The 23,113-nt window shown below is 34.5% G+C and overlaps 1 protein-coding gene across 2 annotated transcripts in view; it reads left to right on the top strand.

Annotated features, from left to right (window-relative positions):
• Window positions 1-23,113, top strand: part of CSMD1 (CUB and Sushi multiple domains 1) — a 1,179,538-nt gene that overhangs the window by 1,040,783 nt on the left and 115,642 nt on the right. For both annotated transcript variants that reach the window (XM_042802880.1, XM_042802881.1), the window contains exons 42-47: window positions 716-904; window positions 4,875-5,052; window positions 7,768-7,913; window positions 10,533-10,613; window positions 10,768-10,881; window positions 21,304-21,492. In XM_042802880.1, coding sequence (XP_042658814.1) covers window positions 716-904; window positions 4,875-5,052; window positions 7,768-7,913; window positions 10,533-10,613; window positions 10,768-10,881; window positions 21,304-21,492 — 897 coding nt within the window. The remainder of the gene's footprint in view (window positions 1-715; window positions 905-4,874; window positions 5,053-7,767; window positions 7,914-10,532; window positions 10,614-10,767; window positions 10,882-21,303; window positions 21,493-23,113) is intronic.

The raw sequence follows: 23,113 nt of genomic DNA on the forward strand, positions 1-23,113 counted from the left end.
AATTAAATTATTAGTATTACTGTGTGAAGCTTTTGGATTCACTGTTGCTGCATTCAGAGCAAGAATGTTTTTATTTCAGACTTAACGTATTAAATTAAAACTGGATATTAATAAATTTATGGAAATGCTTGAGGTACTTGTAAAATTATGTCAGTGACATACTTACAAAATACATCCATCTTACTTATTGAATAAATTAATTCCATGTATCTTGGTTAGAAAAAATATTATCTTATTATAAATATTACGTATTTATGGAATATTATCCTATTTATAAAATACTATATATTCTCAGATCTGAGGCACTAGGTCTGAGCCTAGAAATTTATTTTCAAATAACCACATAATTTATATAACTTTGTAATCTGAAGCTTCAAGATGAACTGCTAAAACACAATATTTCACCTTCATGCCCTGCACCCAATGTTTCTTTGGCTTTCCTCTCGATATTCCTGATGTAGATGTCAATTTATTCTGTCCCATATTTTGATATTTCCTATTCTTTGTCTCTAGAGTTATTTTTTTCATTCCTTTATCAAGATCTGAATGGTACCAATGGATTATTTATTTCTCGTTATGTGTTAATCACCTTATTACTGGACTTTGGCATTCCAGAGTTTACCTATTATGGAATGTATTGCAGAATTTATAGTAAAATTTACTTCCTGTGTTGAGACCTAAGTAAGCAATAAAAGGTACTTCTGTTCTCTTCCAGCATATGAGTTACAGAACTGCCCTGATCCTCCTCCTTTTTTGAATGGATATATAGTCAACTCAGATTACAGTGTGGGTCAGTCAGTATCATTTGAATGCTACCCTGGATATGTGTTGAGGGGTCAGCCTGTTCTCACATGCCAACATGGAATCAACAGAAATTGGAACTACCATTTCCCCAGATGTGAAGGTAACTTCTGGTAGTACATTTTCTTTAGACCTTACAATATTTTCTGATTCTTGCTTACTTGTTTGTATGTGTGTACGTTATGCAGCTTTGCTGAAGAACTGCAACTTTATCCTAATCTGTAATGTAAACAACAAAATTCAGAATTGTATATACTTTTATAAATCATAAACATTTTATGAATAATTTTCCTCAGAAGTGATTTATTGTGACTACTACTGTCTGTCAGTTGTACCGATGACAGAAACTCCATGTGATTTTTTTTTTTTTCCTTCTTTTTTTCTGTTTTGGTGACAATGGGGACATTGTAGAAGGTAACATATAAAATATTCCATTATAAAGCTTTTACCTGGACTTTGACCTAAAAAATACAAATGCAGAAACAATATTTCTGACATTCCTTTAGACCTGTAGAGGCTTTGACAAAGTCTTGTATAGGATGTTATGGCCAAACTAGGTAGTTGTGTAGAACTGAAGTGATGTCATAGATAATCAGCCAGCTAAGAAGATATAAAATAGATTGACATAAATTACTGACATAAATTATTTCCATCATAACATTAATGGTGCTACAGGTTTTCACTGCAGAATGTATGTTCAGTGTATTTGACTCAAATCTTGAAAGATGGGACAAATGTTTCTCTACACAGAACAACCAATAGCTTTTAGGTTAGTCAAACCAGAAAAGGTTGTGAGGAATTGAAGAGATATTTAACTGAGCTACAGGTATTAGCCATGAAAAAACTGTGAAAGAAGGGTCAATCATTCTCCTTCGGGACAGACTGCTGAAGACTGGAAGCTGTTTGTTTCCTTCAAGTAATAAAATCATCATGACAGTGTCGCTGCTGTTATCTTTAGTTGTTCTTGATCTTTGACTGTTGCTAACATATATTGGTAAGAATTTGTTGCATCCAAGTTATGAAATATGTTGCTTGAATCCTCACCAGTCTGTTACAATCAAAATATTTGTATGATAAAAAGGAACATGCTACAGATGCAAACCCAAGACTTTAATGTTATTCCAAATAAAATCTTTATAGTCTAATAAAATAATTCTTATTAGTCCAGTTACAGTGATACTAATATTTACAATTAGGTAATATTAGAATGATATACAGAAAAACATAATATCTACTCCTTCCTCTGATATACAGTCACTCTTCCACTATCTATGTGGTTATTGTGGTTTTAGCTCAGAGGGCAACTGAGCAACACACAGGCACTCACTTCCCCCTTTCCCCCCAGAGATGAGAAGGAGAAAATAAGCCAGGCTTGGGATTCAAGATAAGACATGGAAGGGCAAATCACCCATTATGGTCATGGCCAAAAGGCAGATTCATTAGGGGAAGAAAAAAAAAGTACACAGATTTATTACAGACAGTAACAACTCCACTTAATAGAGTGGGACAGTGAGAAGCATTATCATGTCTTGAGAACACATTCCCCTCACCCCTTCCTTCTTCCCAGGCTCAGCTTTGCTTCCAATATCTCTACCTCCTCCCCTCATTGGCACAGGGGGCAGGGAATTGGAGGTGCAGTCAGTGATGCCCCTTCTTCCATCTTCAGTGGGGGATGCTTCTGGAACATCTTGCCCCTGCTCTATTGTGGTCCCCCTCTCACAGGAGACAGTTGTCCACAAACCCTCTCTGACGTGAGTCCCTCCCACGGGCCAGTGTTCCCCACACTGCTCCAGCATGGGTCACCAACTTTCTCCAACTGGAGTCCCTCCCACAGGCTGCAGCCCTTTCCAAGCTGCTCAGTGTGGGACACCCCCCACATGTTGCAATCCTCCCAGTGCTGAACAACAACAGTGGGGGGCTACTTCTTCCCACAAAATCCTGGCCTCCTTCATGTGCAGCAACCTTAGTAGTCCATACGAGGCCTCTCACAAGCTATAAATCAGTGTCTGTTCCACTGTATGCCTTCGGGGGGGGGGGGGGGGGGGGGGGCACCCTTCTGTCTCACCACAGGATACAGGGGGGGTCTCTGCTCTGACACACCTCCCCCCTCCTTTCTTCCTTCATTTCTCACTGGCTTTGGTATTCACACAGCTGCTGCAACTCCTCCTCACCAGGTTCCTTCTTAAATGTGTTATTGCAGAGGTGCAGCTGATTGGCTTGACCTTTATGCAGAGGTGGGGCTGACTTGGAGCAAAGGAGCTTCAAGAAGCTTCTCACAGGGGGCCATGGCTGTAGCCCCCTCCCTTGCTACCTAAAAACCCCACCACTCCCTCTTTGGTCTCAGTCTGGGAGAAGTGCTCCAAGAAGTTCATTCTATACAGAAAACCTGTTTCTTATCACTATCTTTTTTTTTTCAGAATTTTATATATATATGTATAATATATTGAAATATAAAATATATATATATATAAAATATTGTGTTATATCACATATTTATACAAAGCTAAAATTAAGTTGTAAGTAGTTACCTGATCATTAGATAATTGTCATTACAAGTTAAAACAAGACTCTGGACTGCCAGAGCAAGTCCAGAAGAAACCTGGCAAAGTCTGTGGTCTGTTTTGTTACCTTAGCACAAAGTCTGTGGCTTGTTATTAGCAGTGCGCCATTATATTTATTGGGCTACATGGCTAAGGTTTTAGTTGTTAAGGACTTTTTATGCTTTCCATGTATTTTCTCTATTCCATGATTTAACTAGAATGATAGTAGTAATAGAGAAATGTTCAGTACCCTTTCAAACTTCTTATATGGATTAAGGGAATTATCATAGTGAAGGTGTCTCAAAAACATGAAGCATCTTATTTTCTTTGTCTACTGGCATTAAATATTGCTCCACCTCAATGTTCTATATAATTGTAGTTTGATATTTTTAGCCACCTGATGTACTGTTATCAAATTTTCTTATATTAGATTTTCCTAGTGAGACCAAAGATGTACTATTTCTGATTCAGTCAATTGGTGTATATATGTATATATATATGCTGTGAAGAGTTGTGAATATTCATACAACAAAGGGGTTAAATAACTATCAACCAGATTCCAGTATAGACATGTTGAACAGAGAGAAGATGAGCAGAACATGCAGATTCTAAACTGCCATCTGGCACTGGAGGACTGTCTGAACAGAGCAAAGACATGCATGCTTTTGGGAGCCATCCCCATTCTAAATCATATTCTCCACTATGTATCAGGTGATTTGAAATACATTAAAGAACATAATCTGTAAACGGAAGAAATTATGTTAATTTCTGCTCATAAGATCATAGTAGAAACTTATCATGTAGTCATGCTCTAAGACTTCACTCCCATGCAATCAGGTTGTCCTAATGATATACCACAGCTGTCTTGGTATAATATATGTAGCTGTAACTAGTCAACAGATGACTAACTAGGTTAAGACAACTTTGAGTGGATCCCTAAAAATGTTTACTGTTCTTCCATGCACAGTGTTGTATCTGGAATTAAGTAGGAACAAGCATGGGAGCACATAGTACGGTGTTCACTCATTTGTAAATCAGCATGCGGTCTACAGTTAACATTTGAAAGTTTAGAAGGCTTGATCATAAGCTTTTTTATTTCAGAAATCTTTGTTTCCTCATAGGTGAAAGACTGTCAGAAATACAGTATAATGGTTTTGGGTTAGGGATCAGTTGTATGGAAACATGCAAGCTTTGTTGGCTTGTTTGTTTCTTAATTTTGAAAGAAAGATAAAGGTATCCCTTTTTAAAACTGTGCTAACTAAGTTTCAACAATTCTGTATAAAAGCAATATTCACAGTAGATTTTGGTGGAATTTAAGAAATGAAATCTGAAAGACATCAGGATAAATTATTTCTTAGAAACAGCAATACTTTCTGCCTCCGTGAAGCAACCAGCCAAGTAAATATGTGGTTTTTAAGACCTAGATTGTCTTGTCCTGATGAGTTTTTTAGAATTTGAGAGAATTCTGATATTCCATTTGTAACAACAAAAAGAATGTTTATCCTACTAATTTTTCATTTGTTTTATTTTCAGCTCCTTGTGGCTATAATGTAACTGCTCAGAATGGTACAGTTTATTCCCCAGGATTTCCAGATGAATACCCAAATTCCAAGGACTGTACTTGGTTAATTATTGTGCCTCCAGGCCATGGAATTTATATCAACTTTACTTTACTCCAAACTGAACCTGTGAATGACTACATTGCAGTTTGGTATGTAATTTTTCAAAACAAAAGTGATTTTTTTTTTTTTTTGATTGATTTATCAGATCTCACTGTTCCAAGCTACGGCTTTTGCTTAGTATTGCTCTTTAAGTTATATGTGCTGATGTATAGCATAAAACAAGTTCTACAATTATTTGAAAAAAATAATATATCACTGACTGAACTCTTTAAGCATAGTGTTTCAAAAAAACCTCAAACTGAGTTATCAGTCAGACCTTCTTTGAGCTCTCTGTTTTCTAAGTGAGGTTATATGAGGTCAAAGTGATGTAACAATTTGCATTACATTGAATTATGTGTTCCATGAACATATAAGGTAATATATGTTGGTTGTAACAAAACTTTTGACATCTTTAAGCATTAATTAATTTAGACATTAATTAAGATTTTCTTAAATTTTCTTAATCTCTTAATATCTTAATATGGCATAGACATGCTCTATATTTCTTAAGCCAGAATTTCAGCCCTTGTACCTCTATGTCTTTAAGCTTCATATAGTATGTTCCCCTCCTCTGAACTTGTATTTCTTACCCCCCAAACACAGCTCAACTTTGTGTCCTCAACTGGAGGAAGAGGTCTCAGGGCTGTCTAAATTCTTGCAAAAGAATTTACTACACTGAAGAGCAAGCATAGATGATGCTGAAGTTGTTACCTACTTTCTCATATATGGCTAACCCTGGTCCTTACCCAACATTATGTGCAAAATGACTTATCTCTCATATATGCTACAGACAGTTCAGTAAAAAGACAGTTTGCACAGAATATAGGATGTAACGTGCTCCTATGTGAGTCCAGAGCTCCTATTTCCCAGCTAGTCCACTGTTCCTGTACCTATTGCTGCCTGAGGTGAGTTTTTTCCAGACAGCAATACTAAAGTCCATATAATACAGGTTATATCCAGTTGGTTTATAGAAATGCATAACTGTTTATAAACTTCCATTTGGCTGTGTCAGATATTTGCATTACCTATAAATCTAAATCTAAAATGCATCATAGGTTGTCCTCTCTGGCATGTAAATAATAATAATAATAAAAAGCCTTCAGTGGTGAAGGTCTAACTGTATCAACAACTTCTCTTCTTGCCTAAGCAATTAAGTCCTAAAATTGTCAGCTTTTTGAACTTGTTTGGCTGAAGCATGTGTTGAATTCCTGAATTGTTATATTATTCCAATAAAGTTTTTAAGCCAGCTGTTTTACAGCTTATTTCTCTCAGTTCCCAACTGTCCATGCATTACAAGCATGATCTCTCTTTAGAGTTATTTTCTGAAGTATCAGCAATGGATAGCTCCTGAATTCGCTGGGAGGAGGCTAGTGTAATTTTAAGTCACCAATGTATATGCCATTCACTTCTGTATGAAAAGTCAAATCTTAATATCAAAGTATTACTCTTTTCCTTTCCCCCTCCCCTCCCCAGGAATCAGAATTTTAAAATTAAAAACTTAAGTAAATGATCAAGTTCCTATTCAATATTATTTTCATTCTAATTTTCAATTCAGCGGGAAGAAAATATACTTCTATGCCAAGTAACCTATAGTTTACTTTTTCTTGTCACTAATACCAGAGTAGTAACCCTGAGAAATAGTACAAGAGAAAAATAATGAATTTAAATTACATTTTTAAAAATACAAGTTTTATGTACACTTTATATACAAGACATACATTCTTTTAAAACTTGAATCAGAGTTTGTCCATATAGTGGATTATTCCTTTTATGAACAGATTATTTTGTTAGGTTTGAGACAGACAGAAATTAGTTAATGTTTGGCTTTTTAACAATACAACTGAGGTGAACAAATATCCCTCTATTTTAAAGTCAGTGGAAAGTCAAAAGCGAAGAACTTTCAGAGAACTTCTAGATAATCTCCATCCTTCTAAAATACATATTACAAAATCTTTTTTATTCAGTTTACATTCATTACATGTAATATAGAAAAAGACCAAAAATAAGTGTTGCAGAACTCAGAAAATTATTCAGTGATAAAAACAGGAGGTTTTGTTTAGTTAGTTATTCAGCCTGTTCAGACCTGTATGTTCTACATGATGATACTGAAAATGAAGGCAGCCTGATGTTAATGGAGTATATTTCTCTTTGGGTTTCTATCCTACTGTTCAGAAACACAAAACATTTTTTTTTTTTTTTTTTTTTTTTTTTTTTTTTTTTTACTTAGGACATACCTTTGACTCTTTGTAATGAATTTAAATGACAAGAGTAACTTTCAACTTCCACACCTATGTATGTGTTAGTCATGAGCAAAGACTTGTAGAATCTGGGCCAAAAACGTTAGAAATATGATAAGACTGAAAGAGTTTTCTAGCTGATTTAGTTAGTGTCTTTGTGTTGTTTTTTTGTTTGTTTGTTTTTGTTTGGTTTTTTTTTTTTGTTTTTTTTTTTTTTTTTTCTGCTGTTGTGTACATGAGAATTTTTGGTAGGAACAGACACAGAAAACTTGAATCAACCAATAAATCTTTTTCCATGGAAATATGAAAGCTACTGTAAAATATTCCCGGCCTCTCAAAAAATATTAGTCTTTGAAGTTAGAAAGATAATTCTGTGTTACTAGAAACAAAAAGAAAACAAACTAATTCTGAATTATTAGGAAAAAATTTTTTACAAAAATTTAACCCACTCTCCAGAGAAAAGAGACTGTTAATTTAAATGTTAAGTACGGTATTTCTTCAGCTAATTTTTAATGTTTCCCTTTCTAGGGATGGTCCTGACCATAATTCACCTCAGCTGGGAGTTTTCAGTGGGAATACAGCTCTGGAAACAGCTTACAGTTCCACCAATCAAGTCCTCCTCAAATTTCACAGTGATTTTTCAACAGGAGGATTCTTTGTCCTCAATTTTCACGGTCAGTTTGCTTTATATCATTAAAATCTAATTACCACAATCAATTAGTGAATTTAAAAAATATTTTTTAGCTTTGTGATGTACTGAATGATCTTAAATAAATTTATCATGATTCCTGGATTTGATCCCTTTTTTTTAAATGACAGTACAAATTAGTTTTTTAAATCATGCATTAAAAAAAAAAAAAACCTTAAGAACATTAATTTGTGTCTTTGAATAAAATATATTCTATCTTTAATTTTAATAATTTCTACCTAGTATTAAGATTTTACTTTTTCAGTTATTTTGGTTCACTTAGTAATTATCTTACTTTTATCCTGTAATAAAATTATTTGCCAGCTGACCATGCTAGGGCTCATGATCAGAAAGGTTGATGGCATGCTGTGGAAGGTTGAACAACAGCTTTAAGACTGATATCCAGCCAAATACTTTGTTCAAAGTTACAGTCAAGGATACAGAACATGCAAATTAGGCATCTAACTCAGAAGTGAAGTGCTGAATTCTAGTTCTAACTCTGACTAATTCACTCAAATTATGTATATTATATGGAAGATTGTTAGCCTTCTGGACTGCAATTCAAAAAGATAAGGTGAATTAATTGACAAGGACAGAAGGAAATGCCACAGAAAAAGAGTAACTGAAGGTATCTATTTGCAAGGAGACGTCTTTACAAAACTGGTACTCAGAGTCTGAAATGTTTTTTCTTGTCTGTGTTTTTCTCCTAAAACGCATGATGAATGGTAACCTAAAGTATTTATCTGAAAAGCAAAATCTGAAGTACCTGTCTTTAGTCATTACGTGGGAAACATATAGCTCCCACATTACAAGATAGTGCCTGAGAAGCAAACTACAGGGAATGGTCAGTGAGAACATTTTCCAGCTTTAAGTTGAAGGTACATAAGCATGTAATCAGTATTTCGGGGTTGATTTCAGATGATAAATAGGCACGATATCCACTCTATCACAGTATGCAGTGCCTTAGTCTAGAGGGGAAAAAAAAAAAAAAAAAAAAAGAATTAATCTGCTTCTTTCCTCTGCACTGTTTCTTTACTTTGCATAATAATATTTTGCATAATGTCGCATGGATGGGAATCATGTACAATGTGAACAGTGTTCATGCTTTTAATTGAATTCAAAGCAGTGACACTGATCACTGCTGAGAAAAACCTGCAAACTGGGCTTCGCAGAGACTAAATTGAAGGGATTCCTATTTTTTGAGCCTGCATACTGGGAGATAGGTATCTTGGTTTAGTGAAGTCAAAGGACTTACTGGACATGCATATAAGTGCAATTTTAAGTTTTTGGAAAATGTTATTGCTGGAAACCTGCTTAGTGTCTGTTTCTTAGATACTTGATGTTACAAGTGTCTAAAGAGGTTGCAAAGCTTTTTTCTCAGGTGTTCTCCAGAAAAACAAGTGCTACTAGATGTATATAATAATAATTACCTGTGTGTGTTATAGAAGGAACACCATACAAATATGTTACTATGCAGAAAAACATGCATGTTTTCTTCTCCCTGTCCTTGAAACTCTCTATGGGTGAAAAAAATTAAACTCTCCACAGATAAAAAACTTTCTGTGGTGTTTTTTTTTTTTTTTTTCTCCTTGTACACCTGCTTTACAATGATGGGCTATAGAAACTTATGTGGAAGCTAAGTTTCCAATATTTTGTGTTTGATTCTCAATATTTTGTGTTTAACTTCTCAAAAATGAAAAGTAGATAGAACTATCAAGTTCCCAGGAAAATTTGTATTCTTGACTGTGATTTAGTTCCATAAAGAGGAGAGTTTTTCTACCGTGTGTGCACTATGATCACCATCTTTAATGTATGGTTTTGATATTTTATCCAGAAATGGCTTCTTCAGCTGTTGTAGTCATTCTACTCCATTTTAGAACCATGTCAGTCAGTGTACTGGTCACCTTCTTTATGAGATTCCTCACAAATTATTGATACAGACATGAATAATAGAGAAGAGATTTTGTTTTAAAGACATTGTGCTTCAGGGTTTTGGGTATAACTTATAAAATATTAATATAATACTATTAATATAATATTATTATGAACAATTATTCTTAATAAAATATTATAAATGTTATTAATAATAAATGCAATAATAATTATCATTACTACTACTATTATTATTACTGCTGTTTCTTCTTAAAGTAAATATATATACCTATCCTGAGAAAAATGAACTGCCAGTATGCTTTAATTAGGAATGAATATGACATGCCAGGTATGTGACAGGTAATTACAGATTTTCCAGTACATTTAAATAATCTGTGATTTATAACTATTAGCCTCATCACATGATGCAACAGCAATCACATGAAAGAACAACCCTGTAGCTGCAAAACTCTCCTCATAAACAATGTAACTGCACCCAGTTCTACAATGGATCTATAACTATCTAGGCAGTGTAATATAATGTCTATACTGATAAAAATATATTTTTTTAGATAAGTAATGTAATGACATTTAACTTGGAAAATGTTGTAACTGGGAGACCATGATGTTTAGTGCAGATTTTGTAATTTAGGAATTGTAAATAAGAAATTAATTTTCTGTAAAATATTTTTAATACACCATTATTTAATATTTCTTTCATTTAAATTTGCAGCTTATCAGCTGAAGAAGTGCCAGCCTCCACCCATAGTTCCTAATGCGGATTTGTTTACAGAAGATGATGACTTTGAAATAGGTGAAAAAATAGTATCTCCTTTTCTTTCTTATGCTTTCACTTGAATTCTAATTAAACTAAACTATTAATATATTTAATTTGCTACCGGAGATTTGGGTATACTTCTGTTTGAGTCTTTTTTTGTGTTTAACTTTTTTACCAATAATATTTTCAGGAGATTTTGCAAAGTACAAGTGCCATCCTGGTTTCACCCTTGTTGGTCAAGATATATTAACCTGCAAACTGAATGCACAATTGCAGTTTGAAGGATCCTCTCCATTTTGTGAAGGTAAATATATGCTTGCATGGTCTATATGTCATTAGTATGCATCCTTTTTTATCTTCCTATACATTAAGCATCAAATTTTGGGGCACTTTATTTTCATTAATATTTAAAATAAAAGTTTTTATTTCTTCAATATCTAAGGAGTGTACATATTTTTAAATTGGTCTCTGAAATTTTTACACTTGTCTTTAGAATCAGAAGACAAGTGGCTTTAATCACTTAAGTACAATATTAATTAAATACTGATTTCTATAATCCATTTAAATTATTTAACATTGTTTCAGATCAAACCAAAGATTCCTTTTCACCTCTGAAATGTTTTAAAAATACGTATTTAAATTAAACTTTCAAAATAAAGAAATTTTTTTCTACTTTCACAAATATGGTGATGTTGTATGACAAAATCACACAAAAAATGTGTTCTAAAATAAAATATGGCAAATTTAAATTCATGAAAGCACTAAAAATCTTTCAACTCTTCATACTATGTTTATAATTACAGTATTCCAAACAAGGAATTTTAAAATTTATTATGAATAATGTTTAGGTGTGCATTCATACACAATTTTATTATCTTCATGGAAAACAAGTATATCGTGGAGATTTGTATTCCGTCCCCCAAATTATGATTTTCTACAGATGCTGTTGGTTATTTTTTCTTTAGTTTGGTTTAATTAGTTAAACAGTGGATGGCAAAAAGATTTTGAAATGTTGAAGTGATCAAGAAAGCATCTGTAGAACTCTTCCATGAAGTACCTCAAATGTTTTGGGAGAAAAAAGCTACTCATGAGATGCCATCATTGAAATTTTAAAGAAATCAAGAAGTGATCAGAAGTTCTCATATTCGTAACACATTTACTGGGATTAGCTTTGATCTATAATATATAATTATGGGTAGAGCTTCTTCCATATCATCCATAAGCACAACAGGTAACACTGGAAGCACAACGATTATAGTGATACTTTATTAATAGCTATATGTATACCTTCTTTCCTGTTACCCTAGTTCTCTATTTCCATGACTTAAAAATTAATAAAGGAGTACAAGCTGCATTAGTTTCTTCATGACATAGTATATTTGATGAATCTATATGTAATTGTCCATATGACTACTCATATCTGAGCAAAGTTTTTAATCCTCCCCTTTCTTAACTTTTGCATACATGGGATCTGTCAGAGATTGAGAGACAGGGGCTCTGTGTCCCTGTTTTATTTGCAAAAGATTCAGTATTAATTTCAGGACCCTCACCATAAAATATGCAAAAGTAATGAGAAAATTGTATATTTCTGTATATTTCTTGATCAGATAACTCAATACTTATTGATGTTTGACTTTTTTTTCCAATCAGTGTATTTCTCTGTTCCCACTGTGATATATTAATGACTGTACTGCAAATGCAGCTTTAAATTTTAAGTTAACAGTAACAGCAGTAACTTGACTTTTGACTGTGTCAATTAGAGTGTAAATAAAAAATGAAAGCATAAAGTAAACTGAACAATTATTGTAAAAACTACAGAGTTATTAGGAACTTCTGATAATGATTAACCATCTATTAAGCACAGGGGAGTAGTTTATTTCCAAAAATTCTTCCAGATGTTGGGGACACTAGTGGCTTTCTCTGACAGTAGGAACATTTTTTCTTTGCAGTCCTTTGACACATCGTAGATTGTGGTGGGTTGACCCTGGCTGGATGGCAGGTGCCCACCAAAGCTGCTCTATCACACCCCTTCCTCAGCTGGACAGGGGAGAGAAAATACAATGAAAAGTTCATGGGTCAAGATGAGGAGTGGGAGAGATAACTCAGGAATTACTCTCATGGGCAAAACAGACTCAACCTGAGGAAAATTTATTTAATTTATTGCCAGTCAAATCAGAGTAGGGTAATGAGAAAAGAAAAACAAATCTTAAAACAACTTTTTCCCACCCCATCCCTTCTTCCCAGGCTCAACTTCACTCCCAATTTTCTCTACCTCCTCCCTCCAAGAGGTGTATGTGGATGGGAACTGGGGGTGGTGGTCAGTTCATCATGTGTTATTACTGCTGCTCCTTCCTCCTCAGGGGGAGGAGTCCTCCCACTCTTCCCCTTTTTCAGTGTGTGGGGTATCTCCCACGGGAGACAGTCTTCCATGAACTTCTCCAACATGAGTCCTTCCCACAAGCTGCAGTTCTTCGCAAACTGTTCCAGAGTGGGTCCTTTCCATGGGGTGCAGTCTTTCAGGAACAGACTGCTCCAGCTTGGGTACCCTTGCAGGGTCACAAGTGATGCCAGCAAACCTGCTCCAGCATGGACGACTCTGTCCGTTGGGCCACAGGTCCTGCCAGGAGACTGATCTAGTGTGGGCTTCCCACAGGCTCACAGCCTTCTTTGTGCATCCCCCTGCTCTGTTGTGGGGTCCTCCACAGGCTGCAGGTGGACATCAGCTCCACTGTGGACCTCGTGGGCTGCAGAAGGACAACCTGCCTCACCATGGTCTTCACCATAGGCTATAGGGGAATCTCTGCTCCAGTGCCTGGAACACCTCCTCCCCCTCCTTCTTCACTGACCTTATGGTTTGCAGAGTTGTTTTTCTCACATATTGTCACTCCTCTCTCTGGCTGCAGTATCCTTTGCACAGTTTTTTTTTTGGAACTGGAGGTATTGGAATAAAGATTCTAGCACAGTTATTTTGGACAGACTGAGAGGAGTTTCTTTAGATAATTTGGAATGCAACTCTTTTCCTTTCTTCAGAAAAGTTTTATCTTTAAATAAATTTAATTTTCCTTTCTGAAAAATAGAATTACTTTTTTTTTTTTTTCTTAACCCAACGTCTCTGTCTGTCTACAAAAATCATTACTATGGAGATAAATCTTGAATTGAACTCGTATTTTATGATAACACCCTAGCTTATATTTATGAATTTTTCTTCTAGGTCATGTGAAATATTGGTAGATCACTTAAAAGTTGTGGGTTTAATTATAATCTTTATGATGTTTACTCTTAGATAAATATATGAAACTACTCATGTTGCAAGCTGAAATTCTAAGTGTATGAAGAGGAGAAATTGGTATTTTTGAATCAAACCAGAAATCCCATATACCAGACCATATACCCAATCTTCCATCTCTGGCACTGGCCAGTAATGATTTTCTAGTGAAGGACAATAAGATCATTGAGAACATACAGTTAATTAAGGTCTCCACCCAACTGTATCTAAGCCACTCTTAAGCTATTAATGTTCTTCGTATTTTGAATCCTGTAGGACTATTTCTTCAATGGATTTATTCAGTCCCATTGTGAGCCCATGTAAATGCTTTAAATCCACAAAGTTTTGTGCAAGAAGTTGCGCTATTTTTTTATATATGTGGAGATGTTTCTGTCTGCTTTGAACTCAGCACCTTCTGTTTTCACTTCATGTCCTCTAGTTCTTATGGAGAAAGAAAAAGTAATGAGTTTTTCTCTATTCACCATATTTATGACATGATTCTAGAAAGCAGAAGATATTTCACAGCTTTATCATTCTTGTCATCCTTCTCAATACCTGTTCCAGTTCTACTCTATTTCTTTTGAGGTGATACAGTATAAAACTGCATTTATACAATACTATGTGATCCTGATAGACTTGAAAAAAAATGGTACTCGTTGTGTTATTTGCATATTGTATTTCAAACTTATTTTTGGACTGCCTTCTTATATTTCTGCATTTTACCTGTAGTTTATAATTGTTTACATTGTCCTTATTTGGAGCAGCTTCATAATTTTTAAAGATGCCAGAAAACTTTTCATTCTCCTGAGCTGTGCCACCATGTGGTAGTAGACAAGAGATAATATTTATATGACAGAAGACCAGGTTCTAGGAAAAATCAGTTTCAATGACCACTTCTACATCACTCTGGAATGACCTCCAGAGCAGCTGCAATTGCACCACACAATACTTTTCTTACAGCTCCCTTTTGCTTTCTGTCTGGTCTGTCTGAAGACTGATCTTCTCATAATGCTTAGTACCATGATAACTTGCTAGGTATTGTCTAATTTGCAGAGCCCTAAGGACCCTATAGAACATGAACTGATTGTGCATGAATTTATGTTTACCAGTAGTTGACCGTTTGTGATTTGTATTTAAACACTTAGGATCTCTGCTCTCATCCTATCCTTATATCCTCTTGCTACAAATTTCTTTCCATTTTTTTTTTATTGGTCTTAGGGAAATGTAGAGATGTAAATTAAAACATGATGAGCATTGCAACAGCAAGAAATACTCCTGTATTTGGGACAAAAAAAATGACATACTAGTAAAACAGCTAACTGGCATTCAGTGTAAAGTAGAGATCTTTAGTCTGGTTGCTCAAAACACTTAAATTAGAGAGGTGGTGTGGTAATATTGTCCTAGCGTGATGATGATATTTATTAATAAAAAGCTAAATCAAAGATGGAGACATCAGTAATATTAGAGTTAAGTAAAGAAGCTTAGTCAGGCCTTCCCAGAACAACCAAACCAGATTTCTCCACAAACCAGGTTAGGTAATCTGTTTCTCAAAACTAGGATATGATGAGAGTATTATGCTGTCCTGAAGAATTACTTTTCTCATGACACTACTCTATCACACTCAGTTATGTGCTACTGGGTAGCATAAAGATCTTTTTTTATTTTCTGTTGCTTTTTTGTAAGCATGGTCTGTATGCATGAATTTATGCAAAGTAACAAATAACAATACTCAGAATTTACATGTGCAAAAATATGATAAAAAATTAATGTAAAATAGATTACTTATGTCCTCCAATATACCTAAAGCACGTTTTTAAAATATTTATTCCTGGTATCGTTCCAAACCATTTTACAATAGCTACTTTTAAAATTCATGGGATATACTTATAAATAAATAATATTTAAATATTTTCTGGGGTTCAAGTTTAAAATTCTATGTTTTGCATCTCAGGATTTCTTGATAGGTAAACTTCACATCAATTCATAAACTTCTAAATGTGTAGGGAGCTGAATTGCACTGTAACTTAGGTGACAGATGGGAATTCATAAGGTATCAAATATGATACTGAAGAATATAATGTTAATGTGTTAATTGATTGACAATTAAAAGGAGCAGCATTAACAGTAAAATATATATGCCTCAACTGAGGAAATTTGTTTGACTCTATTTAGGAGTATTCTGTTTTGAAATACCATGCTAAAGGTAAGAGCAAATATTGTAAAACAAAAGGGTCCAAATTGCAGATTTTTGTTTTTATCTGTTTTATATATGATATCAAGAAAATAACACTGTGGAGTCTATTTTTATTCAAATTATAAATATTAGTTGTTAGCGGTATTGGAAAATGGATGTGCCTTTTGTTTTATAGAGCAAGGTGAAGCAGTCTCACTCAATTTTACATCATTAACCATATGAATCTTGTAAAATGTTTAAGTCTAGCTTCCATCCTAGAGATTAAGTCATGTAATCAACATCTTAGATATAGTAGGAGAAAGTTGGTGAGCAATTCATTATGGTGGAGAAAGAGAGCCACAAAGGCTGCCAAGGTGAACATTCCTGAACTACTCCAAAACGGTTTCTCATAAGTCCCTGTGGTATATCTCCTGTGAATGGTTGAGGTTGGAAGGAACCTCTTGTCCAGTGACTCTTCTCCATAGGAAGTGAATCTTGGCCATAGGAAGAGTTAGAGCTATAGCTTGCTATGTAAGGAGATTTGGCCACTTTTACTTTAGCACAGGAGAGGTACTGAACTATTTACAGCTTAGAAAGACATAGGAGTTTCATTTTTATTTGAACTTTCTGTCCTAAGAATATGCTGAAGGAGGCCTCACAAGACACTACTTTTGTGTCAGTACCACAGAAGAATATTCCATATCCTCTTCAACACTTTGCATTACTATTTGTGCTGATTTGTATTATATGTGCTTTTTTTTTTTTTTTTGCAAAACTAGTACTTCTTCCTTTTGGAAAGCATTCTGTTAGTAAAGTTTTGAAGTCTACTGTGTGAATACAATAGAATATATAGAGGAAATAATTCCTACAGAAATTCTACATTGATCTGTTTCTTACGTTGCATACATGCGATGATTTGTTCAAGGTAATTCTCTGACCTTTAAACTGCTGATATTTAATATTCACCCACCAAATAAATGTTCTTAATTACAAAGCAACATCATACTTTTCTTCAATTACAAGAGAAGGGCATGAGGAAACATCTGCAAAAGGCATATTTTTCCCTATGGTAAATAAATTAGTTTCAGGTCCCTTTTTAAGAATCGGCTGTGAGGAATGAGAAAGATAGAAGCAGTCTTTCTCTTTATTGATAACTTTTATGTGCTTACAAAAAAAAAAATTTTTTGCTGGTATTTTTTCAAACCTAGAAAACAAGCTGTTTCCTTGCTCTTTTTTTCTGCTTTTCTTTTTTTCCTCTGATGTCTTTTACAAGAAAAAGAAGATGATCTAAGAGTAAAGAGGGTGAAAGAAAAAGTATTTTATGTGCGTTTATCTTTTTTTTTCTCCCTGTAATTTCCTAGTGCTGTCTTTTTTTTTTTTTTTTTTTTTTCAGATCATTCTTGCAGTGATCAATTCTCATCTAGAGGATTTTCAGAGATTTCTGAGATAGTTACAGTCAAGGTGTCTCTGCTTTCTTAAGTGTGATTGTCTTTATACCTATTCTATTACATTTCTTTTTTCCAAAGGAAACTAGCAATTTTCACTTCTCCGGATTGGTTACTTTCCTCTATTTTTTCACTGCCTTTCCTTCCCTGGCACCATTTTTTCATATACTTGCACCATGTTTCTTGAGTTAGTGAAGAATATCGCAACACTTCATGACAATGTGTCGTGGTTTGAGCCTGGTCAGCAGTTAAACACCACGGAGCTGCTCACCCACCCTCCCCCCACTTGGGAATGGGGAGGGAATCGGAGGGGCAAAGGGAGACTCACAGGTTGAGATAAAAACAGTTTGATAACAGTAATAGAATAGTATGTTGACAGTATAAATGGGTAATGTACAATACAGTTGCTCACCACCCACCGACCGACCGACACCCACCTGCTCCCAGCTAGTGATCCCAAACACAAAGGTGCCACAGCAACACTCCCAGAAGTGAGAGAGTGCCTCCCAGCCCACTCCTTCCTTTATATAGTGAGCATAACGTCACATGACATGGAATATCGACCAATCTGGGCCCAGCCCTCCAGCTGTGCTCCCCCCGCCCCCGCACACGGGTGAGGACACTGGGACCTGGGGAGCCCCTGGGGTCTCAGTGTGCTGCAGCGCTCCTCCCGCTGCCAAAACGAACATGAGTTCTATTCCAGCCTGAACCAGGACACAATGTTCTATGAATCACTGTAAACTGATCTCAGGTTTTTCAAACTCTAATTTTGAATCTTATTCTTACTTGAAAAATCCTTCATCCCAGGTTCCAAAAACTTCATATACTGCAAGTAAGTAAATACAAGTTCATGCAGCCTGTTCTTAAGAAGACACTTATCATGCACATCTTTGGAAATGATACCTGTGGGAACTTAGCTGAAAGAGCACCCATACAAAAGTCTGTGATAATAACCTTTTAGATTAACACAAATGTTAACTTTTCTGTAAGAATGTACCATCACACTTTCCATTTTATGAGATCACCTGGCTCTACTTTTGTCTGTACTGTATCTGTGTAACATCCAGATTTTGTTTGCAGGCCCTAAATCTGAATGACCATTATATAATTTCTTTCATGAGTAATTTGACCAATCGTCATTTCCATAACTCCCTAAAATGCTGATGAAAAGCAGGCAACAAAAAGCAGTTGTATCCTTACCATCTCTGCTGTTAGTTTTTAGGTATGGCATGTTTACTAAAAACCACTCCAGAGGTACTTGCTACAGTCCCATATCTTACTTTAAATGTCCTGTTCTTTGTTGATCGTAGCCATTTCTTAAATCATATCTTATAGAGAGAAGTGACAGTTTTCCAGTATTGAAAAGAATCACTGTGTCTTGATGTGAAAAGTCTGATAGCATTATTGATTTCTCCAGGATACTTGACATTTATGAACATGATCAGCTCTTATGACACAAATTGCTCTAGTAAATTTTAACATCATAACAAACATTCTGATGAAGTTGATACTGGATTAGTAAAAGCCACCTTCTTTTCTTAAAAATAGTCTTGTAGCATAAGCAAATGATACCATGGGGTAAAGCAGGTTGTGGAGCTGTGACATGTCAGATACTTTTCATCACAGATGAGCACTTTTACTGCATGTCTGACAGGAAATGACACACAGCTAGTGAAACTTCTCCTCAGGAATAAGTCTCATGTATGAAAATCAGCTTTAGAGATGCAGTCTACTACAACCAGTGTAGTCCAATAATAGCAGAAGGGGACACATGACAAGGAAAAATTACTTGCTTGACATTTTTTCCCCAGTCCACACCTTGTTCTCCCTGCTTGATAGTATATTCTCACTTGCATATTACATCCCTCTTTTTCACAGGATTAAATTTTTCTTTCTGACTGAAGAAATTTTTTAGCTAAACAAGATGAGGAGGAGAGGAAGAAAGGATTTAAAAAAATCTAATATTTCTTCTTGCATTTGCTGGCATGATAATGCTAAATATTCTCCAGCATGTTAGAGTAGACTGAAGAAGAAAAGTTTGTGACAAAAATGAGTAAGAAGTAGCTTTTACTTTTTCAACTTTTTCATGCTTTCCCCCCTTTTTTTATATCCCTAAATAATCAGAGTAGCTTTTAGATAAGTGATTTATAATTTATGCTATAGTATAAAAAAATCAAAACTTAAGAAAAATCATCCTGAATTTTGTGCTGAATTGTCAGCCTATAAATCAGATCCAGGGAAGTTTTGGAACAGTCAGAAAAGAAATGTTATGATTTTTAGTTTATTTTTTTCGAAACTTTGGTGTCATTAAGGAATGGGTAGGCCTCAGAAAATGAGTTTGTAAGTTAAATTTGAAACTCATATATTTCTCACTTCATATATCACTATTTAAAATACTCTAAAGAATGTGGGACAGTAAATGGAATGTTCTATTGTCCAACTTAGGCATGTACACTGTCTCCTGCCTTCCACACTCAAGTCTGGAAAACTCTATCTAAGTTAGAGAAAGAACACAAATAAACCACCTTCTCAAAGGTACAGGTCTATGCACTATGCGTGAAAGCAATTGTTAATTTATAAGCGAATTAATTGATAAAATTCCTATTTTTATTGCATTGTTGCTTCTGGCGGAGTGTTCAGATTTGTTCCTAGTGTACGGAACAGAAGGTAAAGGCTGGGTATTTTTATAAAATAAAATTTCCTTCTCTACCAGTATGCTTAATTTCTGAGAGGGTTATTAAATTCCTGACACTGTTTTCAGAAAGTTTAGAGCAAAATTCTTCTTAGCTACAACGAAACCTAAATTTCACCCTCAAGTTTGTAAAAGGCCACCTAAGGGTAACAGTCCAGTTTTTAATATTTGTTTCTGATAGTTATGTGTGGTTTTTCCCCTGTAACATATTTTTCCCTTGATCATTTTTCCTCTGTTCTTATGTTTTTCACCTTTCCTATAACTTTTAATTTATGCAAGTACTTGGGCACTGTGTCAGACAGTTTCCAGGAATGCATTTCTGTCAAGATATATTTGTGAATCTTACACAAAAAAAAACATTGTTAAAATGCACATATATTATGAAACTGTAGACAAAATGCATGACTTCAACAGCAAACAGACATGAAGAAATCAGTTCTGCATAAAAGGCAAAATGTTAAAGAACAGTGACAAACAAAATAATTTCTCAATCAAAACCAGCATTTAGGATATAAAATTTACAGCGTTTTAATATAGTATACTCCCTGTCATATGCAGATATTGTAAATGTTTATGAATACCAGGTGAAACTGTTTGAAAAATGTTATGAGTTTAAAGTTTAAATAATAGAAGTGGGTGCTGAGAAGGTCTTACTTGGATGACTTGGACTATTCTGAATCCAAAATAAATCCTTTGTCTTCATGAAACATTTATGCTTTCAAATGATCTGGTGTGCCTTGAAGTTCCAATATGCTGTCTCGTTCATGTTGTTTTTAACACCTCAAATAGAAGACAGCTACCAAGTGTCCAAATAAAAAGTTTTACCAGGACTTTTACCTGACTTATGTGAATGATCACAGCAGAATATGTGAATCCCTTGACTGTAAAACCGTTGGGCTGTGACATATTTCTAGATTAAAGTTTCACTATAATTAATATCCTGTTTCATTAATGCAAGGTTTATAAAGGTGGTCCTGTTTGTGCTAAAGGGAACTTTATTGTTCCTTCCATCTAGAAAATGATTTTAACATATTTTCATTTGGAAACTAAACCTGAAACATACATATTTCTGAAAAAAATACTATTTTTTTAATGAAAATGAAAACATTTTTTCATTTTTATTCTTGTTGTTTTTCTTTTATCCTTTTTAGCACAATGTCCAGCAAATGAAATCCGTACAGAATCATCAGGAGTGATCCTCAGTCCAGGTTACCCAGGCACCTATCCCAACTCTCAGACCTGTTCTTGGACTATAAAAGTTGAGCCAGGATATAACATCTCCATCTTTGTAGAGATGTTTCAGAGTGAGAAGCAATTTGATGAGCTTGAAGTATTTGATGGTAAGCAAGATTTAAATTCTATCTATGCACAGAAGAACAAAAATCAGGTTGATTGTGGCTTGATTTCTGATTGTTGGTTTCATAATGCAGTGATATAGCTCAACCTTAAACAATAGTCTAGTATTTCTATTACTTTTGCCTTAAATCTAAATGTTAGCCAATGAAAGTCTTTATAAATATATTCCAGACAAAGAAGCTTTTAAATTTTCTTAGCTATTGTTAGTGCAGGAACAATAACAGCTGCAACATCCTTATGAAAGTCACACAGTTTTCTGTTTCCTGGGAAATATATGGTGGTGTCTGAAAGGAGAAGTTAATGTGCTGGTTTGTAGTAGATCATTTCTGGTGAGGAAATATTTTGGGGTTATAATTCCACTTGTCCAATTTAATAAAAGTATTTGAATCTAAATACTCATATTTGAGTCCAAATACACAGTCTGCTTTCTGCATAGCATAGCAGAACCAGTGCTGCACATTGTTTGAATATACTACTATTAAAGTATTTGACCATCTGTTTTGGGACAAAGAGTAGGCAAATTACAAAAACTCAGTTTCTAGAGTGTTACTCATACAGCACCTGTCAAAGGGACCTATTTAATTAACAGGCTATTCTTATTTTCTGCTGAATTCTGAGCTTATTGTCACTTGTTCTGTTCTCATTGATTGATGAGAATAATGAGTCCCTCATTGTTCCTTAATATATTTTTATTCATTTGGAGACCATTATCATATCTTCCCTCTTTAAACAATATATGATAACTATTATAGAACTGATTAATAATCACTATGAGAGTTGCAGAACACAAAAATATATTAGAAGGTTATATCTTTTGAGGTATCTTGCTCTAAGTATTTTTCTTTAGTAGGTTTTCAATGTTTCCTTTTTTTTTTCCACTTTTTGATAACAGCATTCTGAAAAAAATCACAATATTTTTTATTCTTTTAAAAATTCCAGTTCACTAGCATTTTTTTTTCTTTATAATATGTGTGTTGTTCTCTATCAAGTTAATGAAGAGAATAGTCTGAATAAAAACCTTTTTAGACTGTCTTTTCCTCCATTCTATTTTGTATTTAACATCAAGACAATATATAACATGCCTGGAGTTTTTCTAGTGGTCTGATCACTTTGTTTTATTTTGAAAAATTCTCTTGAAACTGCTTAATGTTCCTGATGAAGATTTTTGTTTTCTTTCTTATACATTTAAACTTAATGAAATTAGATTATCAATAATAGATCTGAGAGAAGAATTATCATAGTTAATACATTTTTAAGCATTGCCATTTCATGACATGAAATCACATTCTTACAAATTCATCTCTAGTGCAGCTCTACTGAAGTGATTTTTTCTACCACCTACCAGCAAACTTAAATGAGAAAGATAATGGCATATTTATAACCTCTCAATACAGTGCCATGTAGAGATTCCTGAGCTAGCTCTCAACAAGTTGGTATTTAAATATGGCACATTACAGTGCCTTGCAGAGATACTTGCTTGTGTCCCTGTGGCCACATTAGCAATGTACTTTGCTAGGCTAATTAGTTCTACATCTCAGCACGATGAGTTTGTTGGGGCAGAAGGCAATGCTGATATGGCTATACTGTTTCCAGTGATAGATTTAA

This window comes from Tyto alba, unplaced genomic scaffold (genome assembly GCF_018691265.1).
Source record: "Tyto alba isolate M040663 unplaced genomic scaffold, T.alba_DEE_v4.0 Super-Scaffold_40, whole genome shotgun sequence".
In the NCBI taxonomy this organism is placed as follows: Eukaryota; Metazoa; Chordata; class Aves; order Strigiformes; family Tytonidae; genus Tyto; species Tyto alba.